Source organism: Bos taurus, chromosome 27 (assembly GCF_002263795.3).
Source record: "Bos taurus isolate L1 Dominette 01449 registration number 42190680 breed Hereford chromosome 27, ARS-UCD2.0, whole genome shotgun sequence".
NCBI lineage: Eukaryota > Metazoa > Chordata > Mammalia > Artiodactyla > Bovidae > Bos > Bos taurus.
This window is the reverse complement of record NC_037354.1, coordinates 26,571,410-26,588,424: the sequence shown is the minus strand read 5'-3', so window position 1 is coordinate 26,588,424 and position 17,015 is coordinate 26,571,410. Positions and strand designations below refer to the sequence as shown.

Genomic DNA, 17,015 nt, shown 5'->3' with positions numbered 1-17,015 from the left:
ACTATTTAAGGGTAACACAGTTCCATTACTTTTAACTGACATTACAGAAATCTTACTAATCCCCATTAAAAGAAACAATATTTTAAGTCATATGAGATTCCAAGAGAAATCAAATCTCCAACTGCAATGATCAACTGTACTACTGAAATTAGTATTTAAGGGTATTTAAACTTTTTAAATATTTAAACTATTTAAGGGTAACACAGTTCCATTACTTTTAACTGACATTACAGAAATCTTACTAATCCCCATTAAAAGAAACAATATTTTAAGTCATATGAGATTCCAAGAGAAATCAAATCTCCAACTGCAATGATCAACTGTACTACTGAAATTAGTCAAAAAGTATTTATCAAAAAAAAACCAATGACCACTTCACACTTAGTAAGATGGCTGTTATTTAAAGAACAACAGAAAATAAGTATTAGTGACAATAGTGAAAACTGGAATTCCCAGACATTGCCAGTGGAACATAAAATGGTACCGCCAATATGATAAAGTTTGGACGTCTCTCAGAAAGCTAAAAATATTAGTATCATATGACTCAGCAATTCCACTTCTAGGTACATGCCCAAAGGAACTGAAAACTAAGGACCCACATATTTGTAACCCTCTGTTCATTGAAACATTATTCTCAATGGCCAACAAGTGGAAACTGTCCATCAACAGATGAACAGATAAATGTGGAATATACATCCAATGGAATACTATTCAGCTGTAAAATGGAAGATGTTCTGGTATCTGCTACAACATGGAATAAGCATGAAAACATCATGCTAATTGAAAGAAGGCAGACGCAAAATGACAAGTATTCCAGTTAATAGGCCAGTTAAGAGATACAGAACAGATGACAGGTTACCAGGGGTCAGAGGAAGGGAGTAACAGGGAGGTACTGCCTAACGGTTGCAAAGTTTATGTTTGGGATGATGAAAAGATACAAACAGTGGGGCTGGCTGCACAACATGGTAAATGTATTAAATGCACACTTAAAAAAATCATTAACATTTCAAATTGGTATAGATGCTTTACATACTTCAAAACTATAACATACCAAAAAGCATTGAGTTGTACCTCAAGAAAGCTACTTTAAAAAGAATCCAATAGACTTGAGGGCACAGTGATAACTAGAGATCACTTAGGTCCATGAGTTTAGATTGGAGAGTAAAGCAAATTATTGTGACATCCCAAGGTTCAGCTGTGAAGGCAATTTGTAATGATGTTCATTGTTACACTGCATCACACTTCTCAAGCTCTGATAAATTTATAATGAAGCCTAGGCCCATGACAACTGTTTAAAATGAGGTGAGAAGGGGTATCCAACAAGATGGCACACATCCTCAACAGGCCACATACAACTTTTTAAAGTACTCTAAATGAGTGCATTTCAAACACCAACATAAGACAATGCCTGCCATGGAAATGGACATAAAACAGACACTGCTGACAGGTCTGTGTATTTTAAGTGTTAACTTCCAATCCTTCTTGTTTATGAAGCACAATTCCGGCTGCACAGCAATGGCAATATTAGGGTTTCCACAGCTGGCAGCAGTAGCCAGAGATGGTTTATTCCACCTCTGCTCAGGGTCCTTGCCTCCAGGCCAGTCTTGTTTCCTGTGTTTCTTCATATTTTTACTAAATTAAGACTGTTAACTGTCAATATGGCTGCACTTGATTTACATTCCAAAATTAAAAACAAATCTGAAAAATAACCAGACAGTTGGATTATCAGCCCCCTCTTCCATTAGCATGGAAAACGGAGAAAGTTTAGCACAGCAATTATAAATGTGAGTGGAGGTAAAGGACAGGTTAGATATTCAGCTGTCGGGTTAAAGAATGGATGGGGTTTCCAGTCATGTGGATTAATGAGATAACAGATAACCTGAAGGCAAGTCTGGGTTTGGGCTATTTTTTAGCCTAACTTGAGTGTTTTTACTATAAAACCAAAATACACTGTATTTACTTTAGAAGATTTGACTAACCCCCCGATAAAGGTTCAGTGTTACCACTTAATTCAGTCTGGGCATGTTTTTCCATAAAATTATCAAACTAGCTAAAGCACAGTCCAAAACTGGAAAAAAAAATAAATGGATTTAAAAATCACTTCAAGTCATTTGGGGAAAAGACTTAGTACTCATAACTGAGACAGACAGTAACCAAGACAGACAAACAACAAGAAGAGACGCTCTAAACACGGACAAGTGGTTTATAATACTGTGAACAAACCTACAAAGAGGGACTTACTGGAATGAGGCTTACGTTTCTCAATCATGGAAAATAAGACATTACAACACGGAACCTTCCCCCAAAGGAATGCGAAGGAAAGATTTTAAGGGAAGCCTGGACGAATGACATAGGAGAAAATTTTGTAATGGTTATGAGCGCCGTATGTTTTTAATTCACCAATTAGAAAAGATGATGGTGAAAAAGATCACACTAGGTTGGGTCAGAGAGATGTGTCAGCTTCACGATTAAGTATGTTGTCCTGAACGGGCCCATGTTCTCTGTAAAGAGAAGAAAGAAAACCTGCTCCATGGTCCTGCACCAAACTTTATCGTGGGCATCTGTCCTGGACAGAGAGACTTAAATCATTTGTCACTGCCACCAGGAAAAATGAAGCCACATTCCACGGACTAAGCAAACAGCAAGATGTTGTATGAAGCAGACAGAACTAAGACACGGGAGGCTTCCTGCTAGTTGTAGTTGTAAACCTGCCCTTCCTGGCTGGGCCATCCATCCTTTCTGGTCTCAGCTCTCTGAACAGGACAGTTTCTAAGGTACCAAAAACTCTAATACAATACTTTTTATAAAAGTTAAAAATATCGAGAAACAGATCAACCAGCACTTTAATAGATGCTCTAAATCCACAAGTCAACCTCTTAGCAGAAGAAAGCTCAGGTTTAAAACTCCACCAGTAAATATTCAAATGTGGATATGAGAGTTGGACCATGAAAAAGGCTCAGTGCAGAAGAATTGATGCTTTCAAACTGTGGTGCTGGAGAAGACTCTGGAGAGTCCCTTGGACGGCAAGGATATTGAACCAGCTGCAAGACACTGATGCTGGGAAAGACTGAAGGCGGGAGGAGATGGGGATGACAGAGGATGAGATGGTTGGATGGCACCACCGACTCAATGGACATGATTTTGAGTATACTCCAGGAGTTGGTGATGGACAGGAAGGCCTGGCATGCTGCAGTCTATGAGGTCGCAAAGAGACGGACATGACTGAGCAACTGAACTGAACCCTCGGCACTGAGAAAAAATGAAATGATGCTTGCTATACTCTTACTAAGGCAAAGAAACAATTTGTGACTATGATCATTTAAACATCTAAAAAATAAACTCTTGTTAGGAAAAAAACCCACTATAAAAACCTTACAGTTTTTCAGACAGTCAGTAACATGTTTCTACACAGAGGAGAGATAAAGTGAGGAGAAGGAAAGCCCACTTTGTGAACAAGCTTCAACTGCTGTTATTTCCTTTGTAAGACAATGAAAAAAAAACAACCTGGATAAAGAAGATGTGGTACGTCCATGCAACGGGAATACTACTCAGCTACAAAAAGAATGCAACAATGCCATCTGCAGCAACAGGGATGGACCTAGAGATTATCATATTAAGTGAAGTAAAGCAGAGAGAGAAAGACGAATACCACATGGTATCACTTTCCTGTGGAATCTGAAATACAACACAAATGAACTCAACTGCGAAACAGAATCAGACTCAGAGACTAGACTTGTGGTTGCCAAGGTGAGGGGCAAGGGGGAAGGAATGGATTGGGAAATCGGGATTAGCAGATGCAAACTATTATATACAGACTGAATAAACAACACACACCTACTGTATAGCACAGGGAACTATATTCACTATCTTGTGCTAAGCCATATGGAAAAAAAAATGTACATGTATGTATAACAATCACAGTGCTATACAGCAGAAATTAAGACAACATTGTAAATCAACTACACATAAATTCTTAAATTAAAAAAAAATTTTTAATTAATAAAAAAAATTAAAAAAGAAAGATGCCACCTGGCTAGAATGAAAGGAAACACTGCCTAAATAGAAATCCATTTTAAGTTTAAAATTTGGTTATACTGAGAAGATTCTGACTGTATCTGTATAATGTAAAATTCACAAAACCATTTTTCTATCAAAATTTTTAGTTATATACTGTGCCTCAGCATTTACAACTGAAGGAAATAATTACGTTTTGTTCTGTGGGAGAGGAACAGAGGTAGCAGTTATTCTGACCAGGAGGTCCCTAGTCCAAATCCAGAAAATCCTAAACTCTCTGGACTTCCTGGATTCTCAGATGTTCCTGTACACTTTCATGAAAAACCAAAAAAATGAGCAAACTGTTCTTCTGAGTGCACGTGTTTTCCAAAGCTGAAAACCCTTTCAAGACTGTGTCACGACGACACCCATATGCCAAGTAAACAGTCTCCCTCGGAAGCTCTTTTCCTTGGGTCTCCAAGTCACGAGGAAGGGTCCCTCCTGCAGCCCCCCTCACCACAGGGTTGCTGGGCCTACAGGCGCCGAGAAACAGCTGGGAGGACACCTGCAGGACCCACAGCCCAAGTTCACATACGCCGACCCTCCGAGAAGTATTCCAACACTCCTGGCAGCTGTACTCACACCTCATTCATAGCCGCTTAAGTCAACCGTCTGGAGAAGGATGGAGCCAGGCTCTTCACTGAGACGCCTCACCTGGATCAGGCCTTGGCACATAGAACTAAATTCTGCTTTCTACCACCTTCTCTTGGGTTGATTTCCCTTAAACTGCTTTTGGTTTTTGTTTTTGTTTTTTTTTTAAATACCAAAGGGAGGGGAAAAAATCTTACTAAATTAAAGCTGGTAAAAAGTCTTAAAAATTTGGCAAACAAAATGCTTACAAACCAAAGACAGGTTATCTCTACTCAATTGTAGTTGCCTATCCTTTATTATCAGAGAAGGCAATGGTACCCCACTCCAGGACTCTTGCCTGGCAAATCCTATGGACGGAGGAGCCTGGTAAGCTGCAGTCCATGGGGTCCCTAGGAGTCGGACACGACTGAGCAACTTCACTTTCACTTTTCACTTTCGTGCATTGGAGAAGGAAATCCTTTATTATGCACCACAATGCTGAATGTCTACTGGGGAAGCAGTATATGCAAATTTTAAATCAATCAGAATAAAGACTACAACCTTTTTTTAAAGTCACATACCTTTTAAAAATATATTTTTAGGCAGCCCTGACTAGGGATGGAGCTCGTGCCTGCTGCATTGGGAACACAGAGTCTTCACCAATGGACAGCCAGGGAAGCCCTTAAAAGCCACATAAGTTAAAAACCTCACGTGTTAAGGAAAGCCAAGATTTTGATCTATTCTTGACTTGGGGTTAGCCACTGAGAATATAATGGGGGCTGAAGTAAACTGCATACCACCATGGGATGTGATTGGGCTGAATTAAAATAAAATCCCCAGCATCAGGTTATCTTGAGCATTACAGTAAGGGCTAGAGACGAGCAAAGTGTTATTTAATAGTCTGCACATCTAACCACAATTTTAGGCAAAATCTCTTTATGCGGCTAATTAGAGTCCGTTCCTCTTAGATCAAGTAGTCACATCCCTTCCATTTGCTTTCCTGTCCAAAGAGACTCAATTACTTTCCCTTCACCTCATACGGAAACCCCCGAAGATGAACATCATTCGTACTTACATTCAAAGCATTCTTGGCAGCTTCTGCTTCTGAGCGACTGTCAAAACTGACAAAACCTACGGGCTAAGGAAAGAAAGAGAAATATGAAGAAAAAAATATCAGGGGATATCTCTGTTTCTGGGTCAAAGGTGACATCAAACCAAAGAGCTCAGATAAAGAAATGACCGCAGGCAATGGGTAGAAATCAGAAAGCCAGTCCAGAAGAATCATGACTCAGTGGCTTAGCCAAATTTCTAACATGGATCAAAGGGATGGTGAGGGTGGTTCTTCAAGGGACAGCTGGGGATTTAGAGAATCATTAAAAAAAAAAAAGTCTAGAAGGGGCTGGAAGGTGAGCAGCAGTGAACCAGGGAACAGAGGAAAACTTGGGTGGAGAGGCTCTACTGTCCTACATCGAACTCACTGTACCTCAGCATCTTCATCGTTTAAAATGCAAAGAGAACCGAATCACCTTTTGGTACACTGTAAGTGCAAGGAATATAATGACACAGTGATAAAAGCCCTGTAGTCTCACTGCACGATCAAAATTATATAATGAACATTTTAATCTCAAATCCCAAGGGATGTTTTTTAAAAGTTCTGTGTTTAATTAGGTGTGCAAACCATACTGTTCCAACTCAACAGAGGGCTTCTAATTGCTTTGGACTCAGTATCTTTGAGTCTAGAAGGATGGTTGCAACAGCTTATTCCTGATGAACCAGAGAATACCGTATTGAGACGAAAAGTGACCCAAAGTGAGACGCCGGTTGCTCAGGGTTAAAAAAAGCACACAGCTAAAAAATGTCAAGGCACTTGAAGCCGCTATCAGGGTCACTGATTCCTACCTCCATTCTGCACCTGTGCCTGTTATGCGCCATTCTAGACTTAAGACTCTGCATGTGGTTATTAAGGGTTTGAGAGACAACCTGATTCTTTACCATCAATTTCTCATACTGACTGTGAATGAAAAGTCTGACTATTTAACTGTATTAAAAAAAAAAAAAAAAACAGGAAAGAATTGGCAGTAAAAGTGAATCTGGACAATAATTTCTTTTGAAGATACAGATCAATCCTAATATAACCATGCTGGAGGCATTATATTTGCCTTCCTTGAGGCTAGTCTCAGACACTCTAGCTGGAGGCTTTGGAATTAGGAATCATTTTCTTCTGCTAATTCCTGATTTCACCCTTAATTTTAGAGCAATAAAAAAAAATTAAATCTTAATGGAAATTAAAAAAAAGGACGTTGAGCCCTTGTGACATTCCTGAAGAAAGTCAATCAAAACTTATTCTAGAAGCGATCATTTATGTGCAAGTTTGAAATCCTTACCTGCTTAGATGTGAGCTTTATAAGAGAACCTTCGTAGCCCTGAAAATAAAGAACCGGATTTAGATCACAAAAAAAATATGCCAGGGAAAAAAGCAACTGCAATACCATCTAGCTCAAGTGACAATGAGTCCTTTATGACCAATGACTAACTCTTCCTACAAATGTCTGTTAACTATAAAACAAGTTTTATACACACACACACGATGTATATGCCCAAGTATGTATATATGTGCTGTATGCTTAGTCGTGTCCGATTCTTTGCAACCCCCTGGACTGTAGCCCAACAGGCTTCTCTGTCCATGGAATTTTCCAGGCAAGAGTATTGGAGTGGGTTGCCATTTCCTACTCCTGGGGATCTTCCTGACCCAAGGATGGAGCCCAAGTCTCCTGCATCTCCTGCATTGTCGGGTGGGAAGCCCATCAGTTCAGTTCAGTTCAGTCGCTCAGTCGTGTCCGACCCTTTGCGACCCCATGAACCGCAGCACGCCAGGCCTCCCTGTCCAGCACCAACTCCCGGAGTTCACTCAGACTCACGTCCATTGAGTCAGTGATGCCATCCAGCCATCTCATCCTCTCTCGTCCCCTTCTCCTCCTGCCCCCAATCCCTCCCAGCATCAGAGTCTCTTCCAATGAGTCAACTCTTCGCATGAGGTGGCCAGAGTACTGGAGTTTCAGCTTTAGCATCATTCCTTCCAAAGAAATCCCAGGGCTCATCTCCTTGCAGTCCAAGGGAAGCCCATACTTGGGCCTAAAAGAGATCAAGCCCTGAAACTCACTCTCTTATGTTTCTTTTCTATGTTCTTATGAAATTGGGAAACAGTAGGAAAACGGTATCTATGTCAACAGCAGGTCTTTTTCTTTTTATATATAGGATAAAAGCCACTCCACTCCAGTATTCTTCCATGGAAATTCCATGGACAGAGGAGCCTGGCGGGCCACAGTCCATGGGGTCTCAAAGAGTTGGACACAAATCAAGCGACTGCACACGCAGCACAGGATAAGAAAGGCGGTAAGAGTATGTGATGACTTGTTCACACTGAAAAATATATTGGCAATAAAACAACACAAAACACTAATAATGTACTTAGTAGAACTTGTCAATGAAAATTTCAAAATTGCCTGGAAAAGTTAAACAGGCAGTAATGCTAAATTCTTTTATTTTGCTTATTTATTGCAGCCATCTGTTTTCATGCTGGTATTAGGACTGGGAGATGCAAAAATTCCCTGTTGGATTTTACTCCAGCTCATCCTCAAGGAAGATGGAAACACTCCCTTTCACTCCCTTTCTGATCCCTCCTGGTTCCCCAGGATGAAGATAACAAAGTCTGCTTATTTCTGAAAGTAATCAAAGGCAGGTGGCTTGCACTGATAGATGACACAGGAGAAGGGGAAAAAAAAAAAAAACACCACTTGACATGACTGACCACAGCACATATTGGTCCAGACAAAGATTTGCAGACGAGGGTCAGCCACCAGGGACTTTAATTAAAAAAGGGTTGTAGGAATGTACCAGGGTCCTGACTGTCGCGTTGGGGTTTCTGGGCAGCATGTTTCAATTGATTCACCCTCCTATCTTCCCAGCAGAGAACTATGTTACCAATTAGCTACTGTAAACATTTTACCTCAAAGGCCTTGAGCTCTTCTGGCCCAAGAGGTCATGATTCACAGCCCTGCCTCTTGCTTTTTCAAGGTGCTCTCGCTCTCTGAAAAACGCGCAGGTTTAAACACCCCGAAGGCCTCAGAGGCAGAGGACAAATGGGTATTTCACTCAAGTAAAAGACCACTTGTAGGGATATACTGTCCTCTCAAGTCACAGAAATCAGAAGCTGCATCACACGGTAGTTCAGAATAGGAATGGCAGAGTCAAACTGCTCGGGTTTGATCCTGGCCCTGCCACTTATGATGTGTGTGAACTTGAGCAAAATGTATTCAACTGCTCCAAGTTTCATTTTCTTTCTTTAGCGGGGGAAAAAATGAGGCTAACCCACTTTAAAGGACTGGGATGAGAATTAAGTGAGATAATTCCTAAGGGACTTACTACTAGGTCTCTCCATATGCACACAGAAACACGGCTGTTGTGTTCATTCAGAGGAATGGTTAGCTTAAAAAGTCCTCATCCTACAAAACTGTACGAACTGCAATCCTGCAAAAGAAATGGGAAATTCTGCCAAGCTGGCACCCTCCCATAGCACCTTCTCTTTCTTCCCCACTTCCTCTAGCCAACCCCTCGGCTAACCTGTTTCCCTCTGTAACATCATCATTATCATTGCATTAAGAGGAGAGCTGTCTTTTATTAACTAGCGCGAAGCTCCTGTAAAGCACAGGGAGCTCTGTGATGATCCAGAGGGGTGTGACGGGAAGATGAGGTTCAAGAGGGAGGGGATATACGGATATATAATGTCGATTCTCAATGCTATACAGTAGAAACTAACAACACTGTAAAGCAATTATATTCCAATTAAAAAAAAAAAAACACAGCAGAAAAACGGAGAGCTGTCAGAATGGAGTTATGTCCATTATCACCTTGTGCCTTTGGGGCACATAAACTAGACTGTTTTATCTCTGTTGGTTTTCACTGACCGCCCCCTCAACCCCCGTTCTTCTCTCCAACCCAGCTGTTTTCAGCTGTCACATTTACTCACTCTCCCTAAGAAGCTAGAACCTGTCCTGCCCCTGTGGCTCGGATCTTGCTTCCGTCAGAATGGATCTTTAACCAGCAATCAAGACGGTCCATCACTCAGTCCTAAGTGTGGCCCTGGCCAGACACTGCTGCTGACATGTTCTCAGCCGACGGGACCAGCTCAGACACAGGCCCTGAATCTGCCCTGACGTGCAGGATCGCTCCTTGAGGGCCAAGGCCTCCAGCCCACACTATGCCCAATCCCAGCTGTCCCTGACCCTCCAAAGGCTAACTTTCAAGGTTTCTCTGTGCAGCACGGTTATTTCAGCCTTAGTTCAATTTTCCTGTTAAATTTTCAATCCCAACAACATTAACGATCTCTAAAGTAAATTTATCTTGATAATCACAATGGACAGACAACTTGTATTAAATATTTCACCAGGTGGCACAGTGGTAAAGAATCTGCTGGGCAACATAGGAGACATAAGGGATGCAGGTTCGGTCCCTGGGTTTGGAAGAAGGAAGGGCAACCCACTCTGGTATTCTTGCCGGAAAGTTCCATGGGCAGAGGAGCCTGGTGGGCTATAGTCCATAGGGTTGCGAAGAGTTAGACACACTGAGATACTAAGCACTCACAAAGCACCAGGGAAGACGTCCCTCAACTCTTGCCAAGCAGTTCTTTAAAATTCTGTTCTACTGTTTCAGCAACGCTGGACATTTTGCCAACGAAAAAATAATGGTTTTAGGTTCCTTGTCAAGTTCATAAAAGCTTATTTAACCTATTATGTCTCCTAGGAATTGTATGAACAGCAGTATTTCAGCTAATAAGGAACCTCCTAGGGGTAGGGCTTGACTTATACTTCTGCGTTTGAGATAATACATGGTAAGTCACTGTTGGTATCTGGGGTGATCTGTACTCAAAATACCTTCAATTGGCAGAGAATACACAGGGAGGAAACTGAGGCTGTTTTAAATTAGGACAGATTAGCTTCTCGAGATTAGCGGCTGGGAGGACAAAAGGCCATTTCAGTATATCCAAAGTGAGACTGTATATTAGAACTGAGTTGTTAAATCTTCTTACTCACTAACCACTTTAAAAAATAGGCGTTTCTCAAACATTTCATCTCTTTCTCCAGACAGACCCACTTTCTGTCTCCTTTTATGATTTCCAAAAGATAGAAAAGGTACCTTAAATGGTCTGAAAAGCAGATATAGCTCCCGAGGTTTGATGTCCAGAGGGAGACCGCTGACAAAGAGAGTCCGGACCTGGAAAATAAATATAAGAAGTGATCAAGGAGGGGACAGTCACAGAACAGCTCACTTGAAATGCAAAAAAAACATGTTTCTTCAGATATTCCACAACTCCTACCTAATTCGTGCTCTTTTTATGACACAGTGACTAATGTTAAGATGCTCTTAAGCCAACTCTTAAATAGTTCTGTGTGAATTATCAGAGTGGATCACTTCTAGCCAATGTAAATTTACAAAGTGACCTCTCTTTTCCTTGCCATTGCCTGGTTCTAAGACTGTGAGGGGAAGAGAGAGTCCATAATTAAAATGTTAGCTTAAGGGGGGGAAAAAAAGTGTCATGAGGACAGTAAATCTACCACCCCTCTGCTGTGAACAAAGGAATACACATGTGGTTCAAAAACACAATTGAAAAAACAATTTTTTAACGTAAATTATTTTTAATTGCAGGATAATTGCCTTACAATATTGTGTTGGTTTCTGCCAAACATCAACATGAATCAGCCATAGTTATATGTATGTCCCCTCGCTCTTGAACCTCTGGGAAAAAAAGTTTTTCTATATTTTTTTATTTTTAAAATTTCCTATCCTTGCCTTGTGGCATGTGGGATCTTAAGTTCCCTGACCAGGGAATCAAACCCAGGGCCCCTGCATTGGAGGTATGAAATTTTAACCACTGGACTGCCAGGGAAGTCCCAAAACAATTTTTGTTTCCTTCTGCTTGTCTTGTCATTGCTTCCTTCATCGGCATTAATAGTTACAGCAATTTTCGTAAGTGAAGTTTATTGAACAACTGAAATGCATCTACGTATCAACAGTAGCCAAATGACTAGCCCTGTATCTGTTCAGTTCCGGAAAAGCATGGCAGATGCGGCCTACCTATACATGCCCATAAGGCCCAGGGTACAAAATACGTACTTAATGTGTGCCGAAACACAGAACGCAGGGAAATTTCCAGCTGGGAGGATCAGAGTATGTTTACTCAGAGTATGCTGGTGTCTGCACGGAATGTCCTTCAAGGACAGGCAGGAATTTACCGCATAGGTATATAAAGGCTGAAGTGGGCCAAAGCACAGGCGGAAAAAAGCATCAACCAGTTAATGAAGAGGGGGACAGCAGAGTGCTTCTGGGAGAAGGGCCAGCCGCAACTCAACGGGAAATGGGGGCTCAAACCACAGAGCCAGCAAGTCATCAGCACAGGAATATGGTCTTAACTCAACTGCCAAGTGGTCCAAACATGGTCCACAGCCTTGTCTAACTCAGTGAAACTACGGCGTGCCGTGTAGGGCCACCCAAGACGGACAGGTCTTGGCGGAGAGTTCTGACAAAACGTGGTCCCCCGGAGAACGGAACGGCAAACCACTTCAGTATTTTTGCCTTGAGAACCCCATGAATCGCAAGTAGTCACCACTGAATTATCATCACCACAATTTGTTTCTACTTAGTGTGTTTTTAAAAACTTTATTTGAAACTTACTAAGACATACATATACACATTTTTTACCTTTAAAAAAGTTTTGAAAGAATTTTATTGGGGTATACTTGATTTACAATGTTGGGTTAGTTTCTGCTGTACATCAAAGTGAATCAGTTATATACATACATATATCCACTGCTTTTGATTCTTTTCTCATACAGGCCATTACTGAGTATTGAGGAGAGTTTCCTGTGCTATTATTGAGTCAGTTATCTATCAGTTATCTATTTTTTATTTTATCACTTCTTATAGTAGTGTGTATATGTCAATCCCGATCTCCCTATTTATCCTTCCCACCCGCTTTCCCTCTTGGTAACCATAGGTTTGTTTTCTAGATCTGTGACTGTTTTATAAAAAAGTTCGTTTGTACCATTTTTTAGATTCTACGTAAGTGATACACAATACTTGTCTTTCTCTGACTAAACTCTGTATGAAAAAGGTACATATATACAACAGAATATTACTCAGCCACGAAAAAAAAGGAAAGAAATAATGTCTGTTTTGCGAGCCTTGACCCTGTCCCCTAACTCCCCTAGCTTTGAGCTACGTCACTGCCATCAAATCACATAACTACCATATCTTTCTCTGTGGTGAAAACATGTAAGATCTACTCTCAGTAACCTTCAAGTACACCTATAATACAGTACCGTGCATTAGGTTCTCCAAAACTTATTCAATTTCTAACTGAAGTGTGTAACCTTAGACCAACATCTCCCCATTTTCCTCACCCTCCAGTTCCAGGTACTAACCACTCCATTCTGTCTTTATGAGTTCAATTTCACTTTCACATTTTCTATTCCTCTTGTCTACTCAAGCTGATATGCCATGATTGAGTTCCTCATTAGAAGTCAAGTTGCTGCTGATGCTACCAAGTCGCTTCAGTCGTGTCCGACTCTGTGCGACCCCATAGACGGCAGCCCACCAGGCTCCTCTGTCCCTGGGATTCTCCAGGCAAGAATACTGGAGTGGTTTGCCATTTCCTTCTCCAATGCATGAATGTGAAAACTGAAAGTGAGTTACTACTCAAAGGAAAAAACCAGTGCTTAATTGTAAACCATGTACAACTATGGAAGATTTTTCCTCTGTGAGAAATAGGAGAATATTTTCTAGAATCCTAACACTTTCCATTGATTCTGGCTTGAAGAACCACAAAGCAGCAAGCAGGACCCTTTTGCTGATCCAGCAAAGTATATGGAAAAATGTCCTGCCATTTACATGAAGGTGTATAATAAACATTATGATGAAGTAAACAGTCATGGAATCATGAATGCCTATCATTTATTTATATTTTAAACAGCTTTACTGAAATATAATTGACATATAACTAAACATCTTGTTTACAAGTTTTGACATTATGTTTAACCTATGAAACCAATATTGTTTTCATAACAATCAAGATAATGAACAAACTCATCACACCCCTGTGATGTTTCCTTGCTTCATGCTCTGTAATCTTCCTTCAGTCTTTATCCTTAGGCAATCACTCATCTGTCACTATAGACGAGTATGCATATTCTGAAGTTTTATACAAATGGAGCCATAAAGTATGTGCCCTTTTTTGTCCAACTTCTTTTACTTTAACATAATTATTTTGAGATTCATCTACGTTGCTGCACATCTCAAAAGGCTATTTTTGTTTCTGAGCAGTATTCTGTGGTACGAATACATCACAGTTCATTTATCCATTCACTATAAGACATACAAGTTATCTCTAGTTTCTGGTTTTTACAAACAAAATGACTATGAAAATTCAGGTATCAGTGTGTACAAGTCTTTGTATGGACCTATGCTTTCTTTTTGGATAATTAGCTAGAAATGGAATAGCTACATGATATGGTAGAAATATGGTTAAAACATTTTTTAAAAATGCTTTTTAAAAAAAGGGCTTCCCTGATAGCTCAGTTGGTAAAGAATCCAATTGCGATGCAGGAGACTTGGATTCTATCCCTGGGTTGGGAAGATCTGCTGGAGCAGGGATAGGATAACCACCTCCAGTATTCTTGGGCTTCCCTTGTGGCTCAGCTGGTAAAGAATCCACCTGCAATGCAGGAGACTTTGGTTCTATACCTGGGTTGGGAAGATCCCCTGGAGAAGGGAAAGGCGACCCACTCCAGTATTCTAGCCTGGAGAATTCCATGGACTGTATAGTCCATGGGGTTGCAAAGAGTTGGACACACTGAGCGACTTTCAGTTTCAAACTTTTAAGAAACTACCCTCTTCAATTCCTTGTTTTGTGGTCTAGAACAAGATAAATATTGAATGTAAAACAGATGTATATTCTGTCGCTGTTATGTATAGTGTTTTATAAATTTCAATCAAGGTCAAGTTTGTTGTTCAATATACCTTTTGTCTCTCCCTTCTCTCTCAACTTTGCCAGTGATAAACACTCTTTCCAAAGAAATGGGTTTTTTGTTTATTTTTTTCTTGCCTATGCAGCACGTGGGATCTTACTTCCCTGACTGAGGATTGAACCTGTGCCTTCTGCAGTGGACGTACAGAGCCTTGGCCACTGGATTGCCAGGGGAGTACTCTAAAGAACTTTCTTTATCAAAGCTGCTAAGACTGAATTACTGACAACTGCCAAAAACACGGTCAAAGGGATCCTGCTACCCCGTGTGGCCTCCCTGCGACCCACACCCCCTCCCCACATTCCAGAAAGTGAACACCATCTGTTCTACTTGGCTGCCCTGGCCAGGACAACCTGGACAGAAGGAATTCCAGACTCCACTCATTCATATTTTGTTCAGTGCCCATTGTGACTGGCACTATGCCGGGTGCTGACCAAATTATTATAGAGATTGCCATGGAAATAATGATAAGCAGATGCTGTGTTTTAAACACTGGAGTACCGTTTGTCCAGCTGGGAAGCTTAGCCATGTGACAGGTATCAGTTAGGACCTGGGAGTTCACTCAGGAAATGAGCTACCATTTATAGCACTATTCTAAAGAAAGAGGCTTTAGAAAGTTGCAAACAATTTATCCGCCCCCCCCCCCAAAAAAAAACTGGAAATCTGGGAGTTATCAACAAAATACTACTTGATATAAATTAAGGTTTATCTACACCCATTGAATATATTACTATGCAACCAATAAAAAACATGTTCAGGGAAAAAGTACATTCAGTTTTATTCTATAAAGCAAAAAGCCAACACATGTATGTATACAAAAGGGAGTAAAAATACCTTATAGGATATATATGCTTAACAAGCAATTTGGGGGTAGGGGGGTGGTGGCGGTTGCACTCTGTGGCAAGTGGGATCTTAGTTCTGGGACCAGGGGTCAAACTCATGCCCTCTGCAATGGAAGCACGGAGTCTTAACCTCTGGACCACGGGGGAAGTCCTAATAAATGACTTTACTGTTTTTTATGAGCTTATTTATATTTTCTATCTTTCTATAATAAGCAACTCTTATAGTTTATTGTTAGGTTGACAATAGCCTAGATTGTTTTTTATTACTTTGCTCTATATTTAGAAAACCATATATAATGCCAAAATTTGTATCAATAAAAATTGCAAAGTTCATAGAGAAAACTTTAAGTATTTCAAAATTAGAAGATTAACTTAATATTTCAACAGCAAAGGGTTATACATTAAACAAACAAACAGTGACCTCCTATTAAGCTGAAGTTCGCCACTCACTCAAGCCACTTGCTTTTCGTTGTTGTTCATCAAATTAGAGGCAACTAAGATGTCTGGCATTTTATTTACACATGGACATAAACTACATTTCCTAGAGGTCAGTGAAGCCCGTTATTTTCTCAGAAACCTGCCAAGATACCACTCACTGAAAAGCTGATCCCTCCTCTGATGGGACAGATAGACTGAGTAGGAGAAATAGATCTTAAATACCTAGGTTATGGAATTATGACAACAATTAAAGGTCTTTTAAATCCAAATTTTGGAATCGATGTGCTCTGAATCCTTTCTAGACCTCCCCAGACTAAGAAACTTCATTAAGTTAAGAACAAAAACTTAATGAGTCGGGTGAGTGTCTAATTCATACTTATCTACGGTGACTGGAACCTAGAGTCATGGGGATGCTTTAAACATTTTAGGGACTTCCCTGGTGGTCCAGTTTCCCGCTCCCAGTGCAGGGGCCCAGGTTCGATCCCTGGTCAGGGAGCTAGATCCCACCTGCCGCAACTAAGACCCAGTGCAGCCAAATAAACAGATAAAAGTAAATATTTAAAAAAATAAAAATAAAAAAAGATTTCTCTACTTTTCTTACCACCACTCATTTTATCTGAGTCATTAAACAGCAAAGCATTTTTAAGTTTTGCCTTTGCTGTGTGTCTATGTAGATCACCAAGGTTAGATATGATACTTGCTTGCAGGGAGCTTAACTGTCACGGCAACAAGAGAAAGCTTAGCTCATTCAGAGTAACCAATTAGAACCCAGTGAGCTCAAAGTTTAAAAGACATGTAAATCCACGATCAAATACGCAATAAAAGTGCCCCCAAAGAACAAGTGAATGACGCCGCGTGAACTCTGTGGCAGGTCAGTCATTTTCCAGGTCGGCCCTTAATTCAACAGCATTGTCTATGGACACAGATGTGCCTGGCACTCCGCCTTTGGCACTGCGGATGTTTACTTTATCAGACACACGGGGAAACACATTTCTTCGTCAAGGACACAACATGCCTCATAGACGTTCGAGACGTG

At 40.6% G+C, this 17,015-nt stretch overlaps 1 protein-coding gene across 5 annotated transcripts in view; it reads right to left on the bottom strand.

Moving 5' to 3' along the window:
- RBPMS (RNA binding protein, mRNA processing factor) overlaps positions 1–17,015 on the bottom strand; it is a 202,867-nt gene that overhangs the window by 109,911 nt on the left and 75,941 nt on the right. For all 5 annotated transcript variants that reach the window (XM_010820301.4, XM_010820302.4, XM_005226042.5 and 2 more), the window contains 3 exon segments: positions 10,816–10,893; positions 7,008–7,046; positions 5,699–5,761 (listed from right to left, as the gene is read on the bottom strand). In XM_010820301.4, coding sequence (XP_010818603.1) covers positions 5,699–5,761; positions 7,008–7,046; positions 10,816–10,893 — 180 coding nt within the window.